At 40.7% G+C, this 17,208-nt stretch overlaps 1 protein-coding gene across 2 annotated transcripts in view; it reads right to left on the minus strand.

Annotated features, from left to right (window-relative positions):
* LOC126356193 (dipeptidyl peptidase 1-like) overlaps positions 1-17,208 on the minus strand; it is a 96,715-nt gene that overhangs the window by 34,965 nt on the left and 44,542 nt on the right. For both annotated transcript variants that reach the window (XM_050006988.1, XM_050006979.1), the window contains exons 3-5: positions 13,745-13,896; positions 13,512-13,664; positions 6,431-6,573 (exon numbers count right to left, since the gene is read on the minus strand). In XM_050006988.1, coding sequence (XP_049862945.1) covers positions 6,431-6,573; positions 13,512-13,664; positions 13,745-13,896 — 448 coding nt within the window. The remainder of the gene's footprint in view (positions 1-6,430; positions 6,574-13,511; positions 13,665-13,744; positions 13,897-17,208) is intronic.

Consider the following 17,208-nt stretch of genomic DNA (forward strand, 5'->3'; position numbering starts at 1 on the left):
ATATAATAATTCCAATCCCAAAGAAAGCAGGTGTTGACAGATGTGAAAATTACCGAACTATCAGTTTAATAAGTCACAGCTGCAAAATACTAACGCGAATTCTTTACAGACGAATGGAAAAACTAGTAGAAGCCGACCTCGGGGAAGATCTGTTTGGATTCCGTAGAAATGTTGGCACACGTGAGGCAATACTGTCCCTACGACTTATCTTAGAAGCTAGATTAAGGAAGAGCAAACCTACGTTTCTAGCATTTGTAGACTTAGAGAAAGCTTTTGACAATGTTGATTGGAATACTCTCTTTCAAATTCTGAAAGTAGCAGGGGTAAAATACAGGGAGCGAAAGGCTATTTACAATTTGTACAGAAACCAGATGGCAGTTATAAGAGTCGAGGGACATGACAGGGAAGCAGTGGTTGGGAAGGGAGTGAGACAGGGTTGTAGTCTCTCCCCGATGTTATACAATCTGTATATTGAGCAAGCAGTGAAGGAAACAAAAGAAAAATTCGGAGTAGGTATTAAAATCCATGGAGAACAAATGAAAATGTTGAGGTTCGCCGATGACATCGTAATTCTGTCAGAGACAGCAAAGGACTTGGAAGAGCAGTTGAACGGAATGGATAGTGTCTTGAAAGGAGGATATAAGATGAACATCAACAAAAGCGAAACGAGGATAATGGAATGTAGTCGAATAAAGTCGGTTGATGCTGAGGGAATTAGATTAGGAAATGAAACCCTTAAAGTAGTAAAGGAGTTTTGCTATTTGGTGAGCAATATAACTGATGATGGTCGAAGTAGAGAGGATATAAAATGTAGACTGTCAATGGCAAGGAAAGCATTTCTGAAGAAGAGAAATTTATTAACATCGAGTATAGATTTAAGTGTCAGGAAGTTATTTCTGAAAGTATTTGTATGAAGTGTAGCCATGTATGGAAGTGAAACATGGACGATAAGTAGTTTGGACAAGAAGAGAATAGAAGCTTTCGAAATGTGGTGCTACAGAAGAATGCTGAAGATTACATGGGTAGATCACATAACTAATGAGGAAGTATTGAATAGGATTGGGGAGAAGAGAAGTTTGTGGCACAACTTGACCAGAAGAAGGGATCGGTTGGTAAGACATGTTCTGAGGCGTCAAGAGATCTGCAATTTAGTATTAGAGGGCAGCGTGGAGGATAAAAATCGTAGAGGGAGGCCAAGAGATGAATACACTAAGCAGATTCAGAAGGATGTACGTTGCAGTAGGTACTGGGAGATGAAGAAGCTTGCACAAGATAGAGTAGCATGGAGAGCTGCATCAAACCAGTCTCAGGACTGAAGACCACAACAACAACAGGAACATATGTTTTGTGCTCTGATAGGAGCATTTTTCCGCTGGTTCCCTTCTCTTCTCTGCTGTAACAGTGCATGTAACTCATATGAAAAGAAATATATTGGTCATTAAAATTTAGATAGATTACTTATGTGAAACTGAGATAACGCGAAACTTATTTTATACCATAGACCGGATTTTACGTGCAAAAAAATTTTGCCTATGTTTCATTACTACAACATGGAATTCCCAGACGATAACAGAGAGCGCAGCATATCCCTCCTGCTGCGTCACTTTATAAACTCAGTTTCTACCTCACATCGGATTCTATGTACGTATTTTATGTGTACAACTAGAGTAACTTCGAACCGCTGTACCTTGGAAACGAATAAAGATATGAAGAATATTTACAGGGTTGTTCAAGATCAGGATCTTAGAATTTATCGTACGTATATCAGCCATTTGCCGTGCGTAGACGTCTTGGATTCCGCGGCCGGGTTTTGGTCCCCTGGTGACTGCGAAAATATGGTAAAAAAAGCCTTCGTCTTGCGGTGTTCCGAGAAACCGCCCATGAACCAATGATGACTTCGTAAGACGCATCAGGCACACCGTAGACCACATTAAATTCAAAAAGAGCCAACCGAGGTTCCTTCTGGATATACAAATGGTCCCTGCCCAAGGGATATCGAAAACACTTGACCATACCATTGCACCATCAACAGAACCCAAGGTATGAGCACCTGAAAATCCCATTTTTATGCACGGCGTTTTGGAACATATTAGATACTTTCTAGCATTGATCGACTGCAAATGTTCTAAACCACAAAATGAGAATTGCCGAATACGACAGAAAGTGCCGTGACTTCAGTGCTCACTATGAAATCTGGATTTGTGTCGTTATTGCGCTATTCACAGGAAATTACGCCGATTCCTTGGCTCGACAACAGTTTCAGTGCTGTTCCACACTAAAGCCAGATACGAAGCTTTAAAGAACTGAGTGTCCAGTCATTCCTCTGCCACTCCATCGCACAGCGCCTATCGAGTCGCAGAAATGGCCAGACACAAAACTGTGGCGTCGATTCCCAGGACAGTATAAAGATAGCAGCAGCGTGCCTGCGCCACATCCAAAAAGCAGGCTCCTCTTCCTCCTACGGCACAACTCTATCACAATAGTAGTTTATTGTGTTCACACAGGAGACAGGTGACGATTTTAACGACACAGCTATTGTGTCAGATCCTGAAAAATACGGCCATGCTGTCCTATAGATGTGTACATTTGTAGACCTAGATGGTTCAAATGGCTCGGAGCACTATAGGACTCAACATCTGAGGTCATCAGCCCCCTAGAACTCAGAACTACTTAACCCTAACTAACCTAAGGACATGTCCGAGGCAGAATTCGAACCTGCGACCGTAGCGGTCGCGCGGTTCCAGACTTGTAGACTTAGATGCAGCAGTAAACAAGATAGGATAAAAATTGTGATATCAAGGTCTATACCCAGGAATTGCGAGCTATTCAACAAACTCTGAGGTGCAACAAAGTGTAACATGCAGTCACAAAGTTACAAATGCTGCAGTCCAGTCGCCATGAATACACTGCGATGTGTCAGACTAGAGAGACGAAGACCGTTTTGGTCCAATCCTAGGCTGTTAAAAGTCGATTCAACCGAAATATATGAGGTAGTTTTAGGAAGCTTCCAACATTCACCTAATCGAAACCTGATCCTGGGTTACATGTTTCCCAAACAACGCAAAAATATAGCTTTCAAAAAATGTTTTGTTCAATCCTGATGACACCAGTCAACATTATATAACGGAAGATATGGAAATTAATGCAGTATATACATTAATGTGATCATATGTTAACTTTTGTACGCAAACTAATTGATATGGAAGCACAGATGTGCAACAAGCAATTTCTTTTTATTTATCTCTCTTCCTCCAGTTTAAGGCGCCTTACTTTGCTGGTTATTTTTTTGTTACCCAACTGCACTTTTCATTCTGATTTTATTTCTATTTCTAATTTTTAATTTTCGGTATTATCATACAATATTAATATACGAACAAAAATATTTTTGTGAATAACCAGTTGGATAACATGGAAGAATTTCAAATCGTTGAATCAAAAATATAACATTCATATTAAAAAATGTATTTCGCGCATAGTAGTGAAACTTGCTGATAAATTAGTTACCAAAGGAATCGAGCGTAAAAACATTGATTGCATATAAATTAATCGATCGAGACACAATGAGTGTAGTCTGCTTCATGTCAAATTTAGCTCTATGTGCACGATACGTTCTCAAGCTCAGAAAATAATTTTCATCAAAACTGGAAAATTGAGAATCAAGCGCCTCTTGGGTAAATTTCAGCGGTCGCCAATGACTATGGCTCCGCTCTGAAAGATGCATGTTTCAGCGTCTCAGTCAATTTCCAATGGGAACTTTCCATTAACGGAACACATTACTCTTCAGTTCACTTTTTAAGTAACTTATAGTTTCAAATTAAAACAACACACGGTGAATTTCATTATTTAAGAAAGTTAAGTTTGTGCATATGAAAAAAAGTACTAAACCAACACAGAACTGATTCTCATAGGGTTTCAATGCAGCCTTATACGAAATTTCACTTTAAAACTGACCAGTTAAAGTTTCTAGGGTACTTTTGAACATAAATATAAATGAGTAAGTCTTGCGATATTGCCTGGTGCCTCTTTTTAAGTGCACTACATAAGAATCAGTAACGGCTCGTTGTTTGATTGCACTTAAAATGCACTACATCGGGCAACAACCTTATACAATAAGTTATCAAACTCTTTCTTTCTGCAAGTTCCATGTTCTGTCGTAGCTTTGTTCTGAACTTAATTTACAAATAATTCCTATTAGCTTTTGAGTGCCGAAATTAATACACCTCGCTGACAGACACATAAATGAGCGTCAATTTGGATTTATGAAACTTTGTAGGCTTCCCTTCAGGAGTGCACTGTTCTATTTTGATATCATCAGTGCGACTGAGATATTCTGTGGCTTGCCTTAATATTCCCGAAAACCCCTTCTCGGTGTGTGGTCTATTATTCCCTTATCTCGCTCTTTGCCCTGAATTCTAAAGCCATTCATTTTCTCCAGCTGAGCAGTGAGCGCGGTCCTCACACGAAGGTCCGATTTTTTTTTTCTGGATAAGGGTCTCCTCAGGATAGTGAGGATAACATACTGTATTTTATCCATAATCGATGCCTTTCAATTCCGTGACTGTTCATTTATAGAGTGCAGAATAATAACCGTTACCAGTCACAATAGGTGATTTTAACACACGATCTGTTTCAGGCTTGTGCCCATCTTCTGGTGGTCATCATCTTTCATGTACGTGTTTCCCTACTCAGTGTTTGAGAGCACTGTTTAAGTTAAAAATAAGTAACATTAACTGTATCTTAGTCATCGTGCTAATTATTGGTGCTTCCATATTATGTCTTTGATCAAGTAGTGGTGCTTTAGATGTTAGTAACTTCAGAAGCACTTGCAGTCACAACATCCAATGTGTTTACATTGGAAAACAGAGGTAATGGTCAAAGAAATTAGGTGAAAGAAGTACAGCGATGTTGCACATAATACATCAGAAAGATAACAGACATTACAAATTATCATAATGAAACAGTTACATGATTGTGGAGCCACACCGTCATTTTTAACATATAGAATGGTTGCTGATAAATTACATAAGATTAAACCCTCTGTGTTATTTTTTTAAATGTTGTTTATTGTGAGGGTGCCATGTGTTAAAGCTTTTGATTTTTTAAATATTTCAATAAATATTTGTAGAAACGAGCTGTTTGCAAGGTCTACTTGTTCACTGAGAATTAGGTGTGGTGATTTGGAGCTATGGATGTAAATTACGAGTTTTTCAAGAAGACTCATTTTCTTTCCTTTGCTGACAGTGTGTAGTATCTGCAGGTTGTTTTTATTGGCTGTGGCTGAGTGGCCAAAGTGGATTTATCAAAATTATTTAACCAGGAAGCATCCAGGGGTTCCCTGTATCTTATAGTGAAACTCCCTCCTGGCTTATGTAGAATTGTGGGAAATTGTAACATGGAAGCCTGTGGCATTGGCTATTTGTCTTGTTGCAGTGAATGATGTGCTTTTGAAGCTTATTAGTATTGAAGCATATTTGAATACCACTACTACGAAAAGGTTAGCTACTTAGTATGAAATTTTTCCTAGGAAGGGCATGCGATCAAATGAGTGTTACTGTTGTTGTGAATCTGATTTCGGAAGTATACATCGTTTCTTTTTGATTTTGTTGTGAAACTTAGCAGTTACATTTGGGTTGTATTCATTTTTGTGGGCAATTCCTTTGATAATATTATTTTCGTTCTGTTCATCAAGGGGACTGAGTGGAACTTTCTGTGTACGTTAAGCGTAGATCTGAAGAATGCCATTATTTGTTGTATTGGGTGACGGGAAGAGTTGTTTATAGCAACATTGCTGGTGGTAAGTTTTCGGTAAATGTTTGTTGTTTACATTAGAGATTGTGAGATCAAGAAAATTGATGTCTTTATTTACTTTATTTCCTACAGTGAAGTTAATGTTGTTGTGCATGTTACTGAGAGCATATGCAAGCTTTTCAAGCTCTTCAGTTTTACCATTGTACAGCATAACTGCTTGAAGCATGTGCAATGGCTACTGTGCCGCTATCATACAATGGACGGCAAAAATGCATAATAACCATGAGCCCCTCCGGCACGGTTTGTCCATCTTGTGCACGGAAGACACACTGTTAGGTACTTTGAAAATTCGAAAATATATCTCAAGTTATTCTCATTATTGAGAATGGATATCATTTGACAGGTGAAAATATTGCATTAATGAGAAGTATTAGAATAATTCATGCTATTTAGCAATATATTAGTTTATATCAAAACTATGTAGTGTTGCACTCTGCTTGATTTCTAGCGACCTGTCAAGGACCTCATAAGTTGATGGTAAACGATCATTGTGTTTAGATGGACATGCAGAGTTGTTAGATGGTCGTCTGAAACTGAATAATAGCTAATTTATTCTTTCTGGTTGTTGAATGAAAAGATTAGAATCTTAGCCATTCCACAATTCTCCTGAAACTAGCCTTACCTTTTGCCTCCAGCCATATTAATGAGCTCTTCTCTTGTCATTCCTACAAACTTATCGTATACCTTTGCTTTCCACAACTTCTGCGACTTGTTTATTTCAGTTACCAAACGGGTCTCCTGCAAAACGTCAACTATTTGCGCCATCTGCAACAGGAAGATAATTTAGTCATATTTCAATAAATGCTCGTATGTAGTAAGCATCGAAGACAAACATTTGAGTTTCTGAACTGCCTAGCCTGAAGATTTAGTGTGCACTGTCAAACATTTTGGTATCATCGTAGTGCCAAAGATTACAAGTTATTAGAGTACACTAAAAACTAAAATATCACCTTTTTTCCTAAATGTCCATCGAAATTATGCAATTCAAAATTTTTTATAAAGATTGCATAGACAAATTTAATGCGAGATGCTGAAGTGTAATTACTTGATAGTAAATAAACTTACAGAGTGACAGTCAAATTACATAAATGTGATGAATCATGTCGTTGTGATATGAATGTAAATGTCTAAATGGAACCCCATTAACATGAAAGGTTCGTGAGTCAGCCACTAGTCTCAATCCAAACAAAATACAAACCGTTACAGCAGTGTGGCGAATGATAACTGATAACAACAGTATTATGATTTTCATAAACTGCTTGCAGTAAATAACTGTGTTTCCGTAAAAATAGTTGCCCAGAGTCGTATGAGCGCTGTAATGATGGCTTGTACATCTCAGAGAACCTCTGGCAAAAAGCTGAGAAGAAATGTAAATATAATTCATATCCTGTACTCTGATGATTACGCCAATTAGAAACTGAAGCAGAAAAGACGCTCCACAAGAGTGCAGATCAACGTCAGTCCATATGTAATTCTGCAGTGTTCCAAAATATACACTCCTGGAAATGGAAAAATTAACACATTGACACCGGTGTGTCAGACCCACAATACTTGCTTCGGACACTGCGAGAGGGCTGTACAAGCAATGATCACACGCACGGCACAGCGGACACACCAGGAACCGCGGTGTTGGCCGTCGAATGGCGCTAGCTGCGCAGCATTTGTGCACCGCCGCCGTCAGTGTCAGCCAGTTTGCCGTGGCATACGGAGCTCCATCGCAGTCTTTAACACTGGTAGCATGCCGCGACAGCGTGGACGTGAACCGTATGTGCAGTTGACGGACTTTGAGCGAGGGCGTATAGTGGGCATGCGGGAGGCCGGGTGGACGTACCGCCGAATTGCTCAACACGTGGGGCGTGAGGTCTCCACAGTACATCGATGTTGTCGCCAGTGGTCGGCGGAAGGTGCACGTGCCCGTCGACCTGGGACCGAACCGCAGCGACGCACGGATGCACGCCAAGACCAAGGATCCTACGCAGTGCCGTAGGGGACTGCACCGCCACTTCCCAGCAAATTAGGGACACTGTTGCTCCTGGGGTATCGGCGAGGACCATTTGCAACCATCTCCATGATGCTGGGCTACGGTCCCGCACACCGTTAGGCCGTCTTCCGCTCACGCCCCAACATCGTGCAGCCCGCCTCCAGTGGTGTCGCGACAGGCGTGAATGGAGGGACGAATGGAGACGTGTCGTCTTCAGCGATGAGAGTCGCTTCTGCCTTGGTGCCAATGATGGTCGTATGCGTGTTTGGCGCCGTTCAGGTGAGCGCCACAATCAGGACTGCATACGACCGAGGCACACAGGGCCAACACCCGGCATCATGGTGTGGGGAGCGATCTCCTACACTGGCCGTACACCTCTGGTGATCGTCGAGGGGACACTGAATAGTGCACGGTACATCCAAACCGTCATCGAACCCATCGTTCTACCATTCCTAGACCGGCAAGGGAACTTGCTGTTCCAACAGGACAATGCACGTCCGCATGTATCCCGTGCCACCCAACGTGCTCTAGAAGGTGTAAGTCAACTATCCTGGCCAGCAATATCTCCGGATCTGTCCCACATTGAGCATGTTTGGGACTGGATGAAGCGTCGTCTCATGCGGTCTGCACGTCCAGCACGAACGCTGGTCCAACTGAGGCGCCAGGTGGGAATGGCATGGCAAGCCGTTCCACAGGACTACATCCAGCATCTCTACGATCGTCTCCATGGGAGAATAGCAGCCTGCATTGCTGCGAAAAGTGGATATACACTGTACTAGTGCCGACATTGTGCATGCTCTGTTGCCTGTGCCTGTGTGCCTGTGGTTCTGTCAGTGTGATCATGTGATGTATCTGACCCCAGGAATGTGTCAATAAAGTTTCCCCTTCCTGGGACAATGAATTCACGGTGTTCTTATTTCAATTTCCAGGAGTGTACATAATATAACTTTCCTTTATTGGGGATCGATGTGGACGGGTTCGAATGTCCGGATATGATTGCTGCTGAATCACTAAACTTGTGTTATGTCATTATGTGCAAGATGATTCGCGATGGAGAAATATGAATATTGGTAGTGATGAATAAAGATATCACAAAGTGACTCTATAAATTATCATGTAGTTATTCAACAGGTATAATGTGACACAAGCACTAACGACAATTAGAAATGTGGGAGCACCGGAATTCTAATTCAGCACTCCCTACATTGTATTTCCCTGTTATACCGCTTCACCATCTCTCTCTCTGCTTAATGTGAAGGGAGGATACTTTAACTCCTTTCTAGTCCTCAAAGGGTATAGTTCTGATTCTATAGTAGTCTGAGGAAAGATGCCAAATGAGGCACAGTACGTACCAAATTTCTTGATAAACGCTATCCGATCAAAGCTATCCAGACGCTATTAGTGGTCATAAATAAGGAGTGTATACGCTCTTCACCTTTATGACGGCTTGAGCTCTACAGGAGACACTTTCAGCGAAATGTCTGAATATCTGCGGGCGAATTGCAGACCAGTCTTCCTCAAGAGCCGAAACCAGAGGACGTAGTGATGTAGGACGCTGGGGTCTGGGGCGAAGGTGATGTTCCAGTTCATCCCAGTGACAATCCATTGGATTCATGTTGGGACTATAGACAGGACATCCATTTCAGGAATGAGAGGATGCATTGTCATGAAGTTACAAACATTCTTTGTCTCCGAACTGTTCCTCTACTGTACGCAGTAAGTAATGCTACAAAATGTTTTCATATCCTCTCCCGTATAGCATTTTCTTAAGCGCAACGGTGGCAACATCATAAACACGAGAAGCACTTCCATACCGTTAAACCACCTTCTCGTACTTCACAGTTGGCATTACACACGACGACAGGTAAGGTTCTCCAGGCATTCGACAAACCCAAATCCTTACATCGGATAGCCACAGGTTGTAACGTTATTAATCACTAGAAATCTCCCGTTACCTGTCACCTGCTGTTCAGTGGCGTCGATCCTGTCGTCACCTCAAGCATCACTTATCAATTGCAGCAGTACAGCGTGGCTTACGAGCAACTGCTTGACGATTGTACCTGATTCGTTTTAACTCTTACGCGCGGTCATTGTGCCAACTGGACTGCTGGTAACAAGTTGGAATTCACAACTGATTCCTTTCTGCTCACTTCACGCGACTTTTTACAGCCACCTCCGCCATGCTCGATGGTCCCTCTCGTCAGTATGTGAGGTCTGCCTGGTACTGGTTTCTCTGTGGTTGTTCTTTCACGTTTCCATTTCAAAATCACATCCCCAGCTGTCGATTTGGGCAGCTTTAGAAGGGTTGAAATGTCACTCAAGTATTTGTTATTCAGGTGACGTCCAGTAAATAGTCCATGTTTGAAGCCACTGGGCTCTCCTGGCCAACCCATTCTGTTGGTATTGAATCTCTTCTGACAACACAATACTTGAAGTTTTAAACATGGCTGCGTAGTCAGTGACCGTTTACAAATTACAGTTAAAGCAATTACAGCCCGCGGTCACAAAATTTAAGTGTTTTGACCAGGTTTCGACACTTCTAAGAGTGTCTTCATCAGAAATTGCATATTCAAATTGGCCTATAACATAAGTACAAAATTATGTGAAAAGTTTTTATATAAAAGTGTAAGTACTGACTAAGAGTACAAGGAAGAAACAGTACTTACATGTCAAGTACAAGATAAATATCAAGCGATAAGGCTTTCGTCACAAAAATTTAAAAAAGAACACATAGAAGGCGAGCCAATATGGTGTGCTCATTCATATAAAGCCACAGGTAGCAACTGCGGGCAGGTGAACGTTGTCACACCAACAGTGCCATCTAGTAGCCGGAAATATACGGAGTCTACTTCACATTTAAAATATAGACAGATGAAGATTAAGATTAAAGGTATTTGGTACATGAATTAATAGGCAAAGTTTTATTTGACAGTAGCAGATATGATAACTTTTTGTTTATGTAAAAGCTTAGAAGTACAGTTTCAAGACTGAAAATTGATTAACAGTACAAAAAGAAACAGGACTTACATGTCACGTATAAAATAAATATAGCTTTAGCCACAATTTTCAAATTACAATGAGTGGAAAGCAAGCCACTACGGGCTGCTCGCATATGTCCAGCTACAGGTAGCATCAGACTAAGGCGCCCGCTGTATCAACTGCGGGCAGGTGAACATTGCACTCAGAGTGCCATCTAGTAGCCGCGAGAACAAACTGGCTACTTAACATTCAAATAAAGACAGACGCATATTATGATGAATATTATTCAGTACGTGACGTAAAATGCAATATTTTGTTTGACTGCAGCGGATAAGGTATCATCTTGTCTACATCAGTGCTTAGAAGTAATGAAAACACCATTACAGAAAATACAAGGAGGGCTGAATGACACGGCCTGTAAAAAATGCAGCCAATATAAACCATTTAATAAACGAAAAATTATGAACCGATTTAGATTGAAAAATACATCGGTATCTGCACGAGTAAACTCGAAATCAAATGTTAAGTAACTACTTTATACAGTTGATGAAGTTTTTCTTATGTAATTGTAGCTGTTCATTGAGAATGAGGCTATCAATTTGAGAAATATGTTTAATAATTTCTAATTCTTCGAGAATATCTAATCTACGCCCTTTCTTCTCGGTAGGCAAAATGTTGATATCGCGAAGAGCTTTAGGCGCGTGACCTGTAATCAGCAGGTGGTCGGGAAAAGATTAATTTTGGATGCTAGTGCCATTTTTTCTTAAAAGATGTTCTTTATAACTGGTTGTAAAGGCACGCCCTGTTTGTCCTATGTAGTAAGAAGAGCAGGTGTCGCAGAAAGTCTCATACAAGCCAGAATTTTCCAAAGGGGAACGAGTCGATTTTAAATGCTGAATGAACTTTTTTTTCAAATTATTATTGGTAGAAAAGACAACGTTACAGTCGTACTTATTACGAAAAAGGCGTTGAATCTGATATGAGATGGGCCTCAAGAACGGAATAGAAGAACACTTTTTTTGGGTTAGATTCAATGATAGAGGTGCAGAGCGTAGTAACTCTCTTCACAGTTTTCTTTTTAAGGATGCCATCCACTACGCCATTCGTTATTAACTCCTGTCGTTTTGAGTAAATTAATTTCTTCATTGAATTTTTCTTTCGAGAGTGGAATAGAAGTAGCTCTACGAATAGCAGAGCGAAAGAAAGCGTTTTTATGAGTTTGTTGGTGCAGGGAAAACGCAGGTACGATCTGATCAGTGTATGTTTCTTTACGAAAAACAAATGGGATTTTATTTTCTTCTGCTGTAAGTGTCAAGTCAAGAAAGTTCAATTGGCGGGCCTCGTTTTCGAGTTCGATGGTGAAAGATATTTTCTCATGGAGTTCATTAAAGCGATTGAAAATACGGTCACTGTCATCAGCAGGTCCCTTCTAGATGACTAAAATATCATCAACGTACCTGAAATAGGAGAGAATGCCTAGTGCTGTAACTGAAAAACAGTTGAAAAACTTTTCTTCTAGAGAGTTAATGAAAATATCAGCAAGAATACCAGCTAATGGATTTCCCATAGAGAGACCGTCGGATTGCTGGTACAATTGTTCATTAAATTCAAAATAGTTGTATTTGACTACGACTGTGATGATATTCAAGAAGTCTATGATTTTTTCATCTGAAAGATGTTTTTCTGAAATGACGTCAATTTTTTTCTACGATGGTAAGCGTTTCTTGTACGGGAACATTAGTATAAGGATTTTTGACGTCTAATAAAAACAACTTTGTACCTGAACTGCATTCTAAATCTTTTATTTTATGGACTAAGGCGTGACTATTGGGGATGGAATAAGTGTTATTGAAGAAGAATGATTTTTTCAAAGTTTCATGCAGAAATTTGGTTAAATCATGGTATGCGCTATTCATAATATTAGAAATCGGCCGTATCGGATGGTTAGGTTTGCGAATTTTAAATTGTGACCGAAATTTTGGGACTGAGGGTTCATGTTGATAATCATTTTCTTTTGAAAAGGTTTGATTAGAAATTGTGCGTTATTGATAGCTGACCTGATCTTTTTGTAATTCTGGAGTCGGATCCTCATGCATGTGATATGTGGGTACTGTTTCTTTCTTGAACGATTAGACAGTACTTACACTTCTATATAAAAATAATTTCACATAATTTTGTACTTACGTTATAGGCCAATTTGAATATTTAATTTCTGATGAAGGCTCTCATAGAAATGTGCAAACCAGATCAAAAGACTTAAATTTTGTGACCGAGGGCTGTAATTGCTTTAAATTACTCTTCGAGTGCTTTCATACTGGCGGGTCTGCCTCTCGTGACATCTAGCGGACAATTTCGCATTACACAGAGATTACTTAACGAAAATATAGCTGTGAGAAAATCATTCCTTGTTTAGAAATACTGTATTCACACTATAGGCTTCGGCATGTCTTGCTGTTCCTTTGGCACGAACGTTAGCTGCCTTCCATACATACTTACTGGGTGGATATCCAGTGGATATGAGTTCGTAAAGGAATGTTCGTATTGTATTAACTTTCTATTAACTCAGGCAAAAGCAGGAATGATTCCTTCAGAACGCCATAGCCTTTCCCTTCTTCGTCCTCCTCTACGTCCCCTCTAGAAACCTTAGTCATCAAAACGCTCAGGTCTGTCCTTCATTCCCTTTTTTAACAGAATTAGTAGAATTAGAATTAGTAGAATTACACTATAGAATAGCGTATCTTACCAGTTGCGGCTTTGCTGCGAACGGATCCTCGTGGGTCTTTTTGGAGACTGGCGAGTTCTTGACACCGTAGTAGCAGGACCAGTGCCTCTGCGTGACGTCATGCGACCAGCCGTTGAAAGTACGGTCGCAGATACTAGTTACTGTGCCGTTATCCTGGAAACACCAGATGTCAGCAGTGAGCATACTTAGCCCCAAGTTAACAATCTAACCTACTTCCGCAAATCAAATCTTACCGAGGTGTAGTAGGAGAATGCGAAGTAGCTCCTGCCGTTGACGGTTACTTCAAACCCCTGGTTATATATCAACGTCCAGGTGCCCACGTTTCCAAACTGGTCAGTAGCGATGTTGGGGTACGTCAAGTCGACCGTAACTGTCTGGACGGCATCTTTGGATAAATATGCAAATTTATTTCAAAATAATGAAATACAACCAATTCTTGTGATAAGAGTAGATTGAAGTTGGTAAAAGTTGCATAAATTATCTATTCACATGCAAGGTTTTTACAAAATGTAACAGCTTCCCCGAGGTACCTTCAAGGCTTTTTAGACTATGAGTCACAGAAAAATACATCTGTAAGCTTGCTTCTTCTCTAAAAATATTAAACCAGATTCCAACAAACGGCAAATTTCGTTGTTTACATACGGAAATCGCTTTCGTGGCCAGTACTACAATAAATCCTAAACCTTGCTTATGTGATATTTAGGCACGAGATACACAGATGAGAACGGAAAGTGCTATATCAAGAACAGTAGTTCGATGTTTATCAATCATTGTGGAGATGTTCGTCACATCACGGATTTACTTGATAAAATTTTCATTAAAGTTTCAAATAAGGTTCAAATAAAATCAGATCAAATAAAGTTCAAATAAAGCCGAAGGGACAAATAACATTCCATCAAAATTTCTAAAACCTTTCGGGGAGGTGGCAAAAAAACAAGTGTTCATATTGGTGCATAGAATGTATGAGACTGGCGATGTTTCAACAGACTTTCGGAAGAACATCATCCACACAATGCCGAAAATAGCAAGAGCCGACAAGTCCGAGAATTATCGCACAAGCTGCTTAATAGTTCATGCATACAAGTTGCTGACAAGAATAGTACACAGAAAAATGGAAAATAAAATTGAAGATGCAGTAGATGACGATCAGTTTTGCTTCATCTAAGATAAAGGCACCGGACACGCAGTTCCAACGCCTCTGTTGATAATGGATGCGCGACTGAAGAAAATCACACGTTGTACACCTACATCTACGTACGTATTCCACTAGCCACCGTATGGTGCGTGGCTACTACTACTACTACTCATTCCCTTTCCCGTTACACTCGCAAATAGAACCATGGAAAAACGACTATCTACAGGGTGGTCCATTGATACTGACCGGGCCAAATAGCTCACGAAATAAGCATCAAACGAGAAAACTACAAAGAACGAAACTCCTGTAGCTTGAAGGCGGAAACCAGATGACGCTATAGTTGGCCCGCTAGATGGCGCTGCCATAGGTCGAACGGATATCAACTGCGTATTTTAAAAAAAGGAACCCCCATTTTTATTACATATTCGTGTGGTACGTAAATAAATATGAATGTTTTACTTGGACCGGTTTTTTCGCTTTCTGATAGATGGCGCTGTAATAGTAAACAACGTATAAGTACGTGGTATCACTCAACATTCCGTAAGTGTGGAAAGTATTTGCTACGTGATACATTAAACGTGTTAAAATGGACCGTTTACCAATAACGGAAAAGGTCAATATCGTGTTCATGTATGGCTATTGTGACCAAAATGGCCATCTGGCGTGTGCTATGTATGCAGCTCGGTATCCTCGACGACATCATCCAAGTGTCCGGACCGTTCAGCAGATAGTTCTGTTATTTAAGGAAACAGGATGTGTTCAGGCAGATGTGAAACGTAAACCACGACCTACAACAAATGATGATGCCCAAGTAGGTGTTTCAACTGCTGTCGCGGCTAATCCGCACATCAGTAGCAGACAAATTGCGCGAGAATCGGGAATCTCAAAACATCGGTGTTGAGAATGCTACATCAACATCGATTGCACCCATACCATATTTTATGCACCAGGAATTGCATGACGACGAATTTGAACGTCGTGTACAGCTCTGCCACTGGGCACAAGAGAAATTACGGGTCGATGACAGATTTTATGCACGCGTTCTATTTAGCGATGAAGCTTCATTCGACCAACAGCGGTAACGTAAACCGGGATAATATGCACTACTGGGCAACGGAAAATCCACGATGGCTGCGAGAAGTGGAACATCATCGACCTTGGCGGGTTAATGTATGGTGCGGCATTATGGGAGGACGAATAATTGGCCCCCATGTATGCTGATTTCCTAAGTAATGTTCTACCGATGTTACTACGAGATATTTCACTGCATGACTGAATGGCGGTGTACTTCCAACATTATGGTTGTCCGGCACATAGCTCGCGTGCAGTTGAAGCGGTATTGAATACCATATTTCATGACAGATGGATTGGTCGTCGAAGCACCATACCATGTCCCGCACGTTCACCGGATCTGACGTCCCCGTATCTCTTTCTGTGGGGAAAGTTAAAGGATATTTGCTATCGTTATCCACCGACAACGCCTGACAACGTGCGTCAGCGCATTTTCAATGTATGTGCGAACATTACGGATGGCGAACTACTCGCTGTTGAGAGGAATGTCGTTACGCGTATTGCCAAACGCATTGAGGTTGATGGACTCATTTTGAGCATTTATTGCATTAATGTGGTATTTACAGGTAATCACGCTGTAACAGCATGCGTTCTCAGAAATAATAAGTTCACAAAGGTACATGTATCACATTGGAACAACCGAAATAAAATGTTCAAACGTACCTACGTTCTGTATTTTAATTTAAAAAACTACCTATTACCAACTGTTCGTCTAAAATTGTGAGCCATATGTTTGTGACTATTACAGCGCCATCTATCACAAAGCGAAGAAAGTGGTCCAACTAAAACATTCATATTTCTTTACGTACTAGGCGAATATGTAATAAAAAATGTGGGTTCCTATTTAAAAAAATGCAATTGATATCCGTTTGACCTATGGCAGCGCCATCTAGCGGGCCAACCATAGCGCCATCTGGTTTCCCCCTTCAAGCTAGACGAGTTTCGTTCTTTGTAGTTTTTTCGTTTGACCCTTATTTCGTGAGACATTTGGCCCGGTCACAGTCGATGGACGATCCTGTATATGGGCCTCCATACGAGCCCTAATCGCTGTAATCTTGTCTTCATGTTCGTTAAGCGAAATGCACGTTGGCGACGGTAGAATAGTTCTGGAGTGAGCGTCAAATACCGGTTCTCCAAATTTTCTGAATAGTAATCCTCGAAAAGAACGTCGCCTTCCGTCCAGTGATTCCCATTTGAGTTCCCGAGGCATCTCTGTAATACCTGAGTGTTGTTAGAACCTATCAGTAACAAATCTAGCAGTCCGCCTTGAATTACTTCAAAGTATTCATTTAAACTAAACGCTTGAGTAGTACTTGACAATGGGTTACTATAGCGTCCTATACGCGATCTCATCTTCAGATGAACCACACTTCCCTAAAATTCTCCCAATAAACCAAAGTCGACCATTCTCCTTCGCTGCTTCAATCCTTGCGTGGTCATTCCATTTCATCTTGTTTTGCAACGCTACGCTTATGTATTTAATCGGCGTGA

The sequence above is a fragment of the Schistocerca gregaria genome, chromosome 1 (genome assembly GCF_023897955.1).
Source record: "Schistocerca gregaria isolate iqSchGreg1 chromosome 1, iqSchGreg1.2, whole genome shotgun sequence".
In the NCBI taxonomy this organism is placed as follows: Eukaryota; Metazoa; Arthropoda; class Insecta; order Orthoptera; family Acrididae; genus Schistocerca; species Schistocerca gregaria.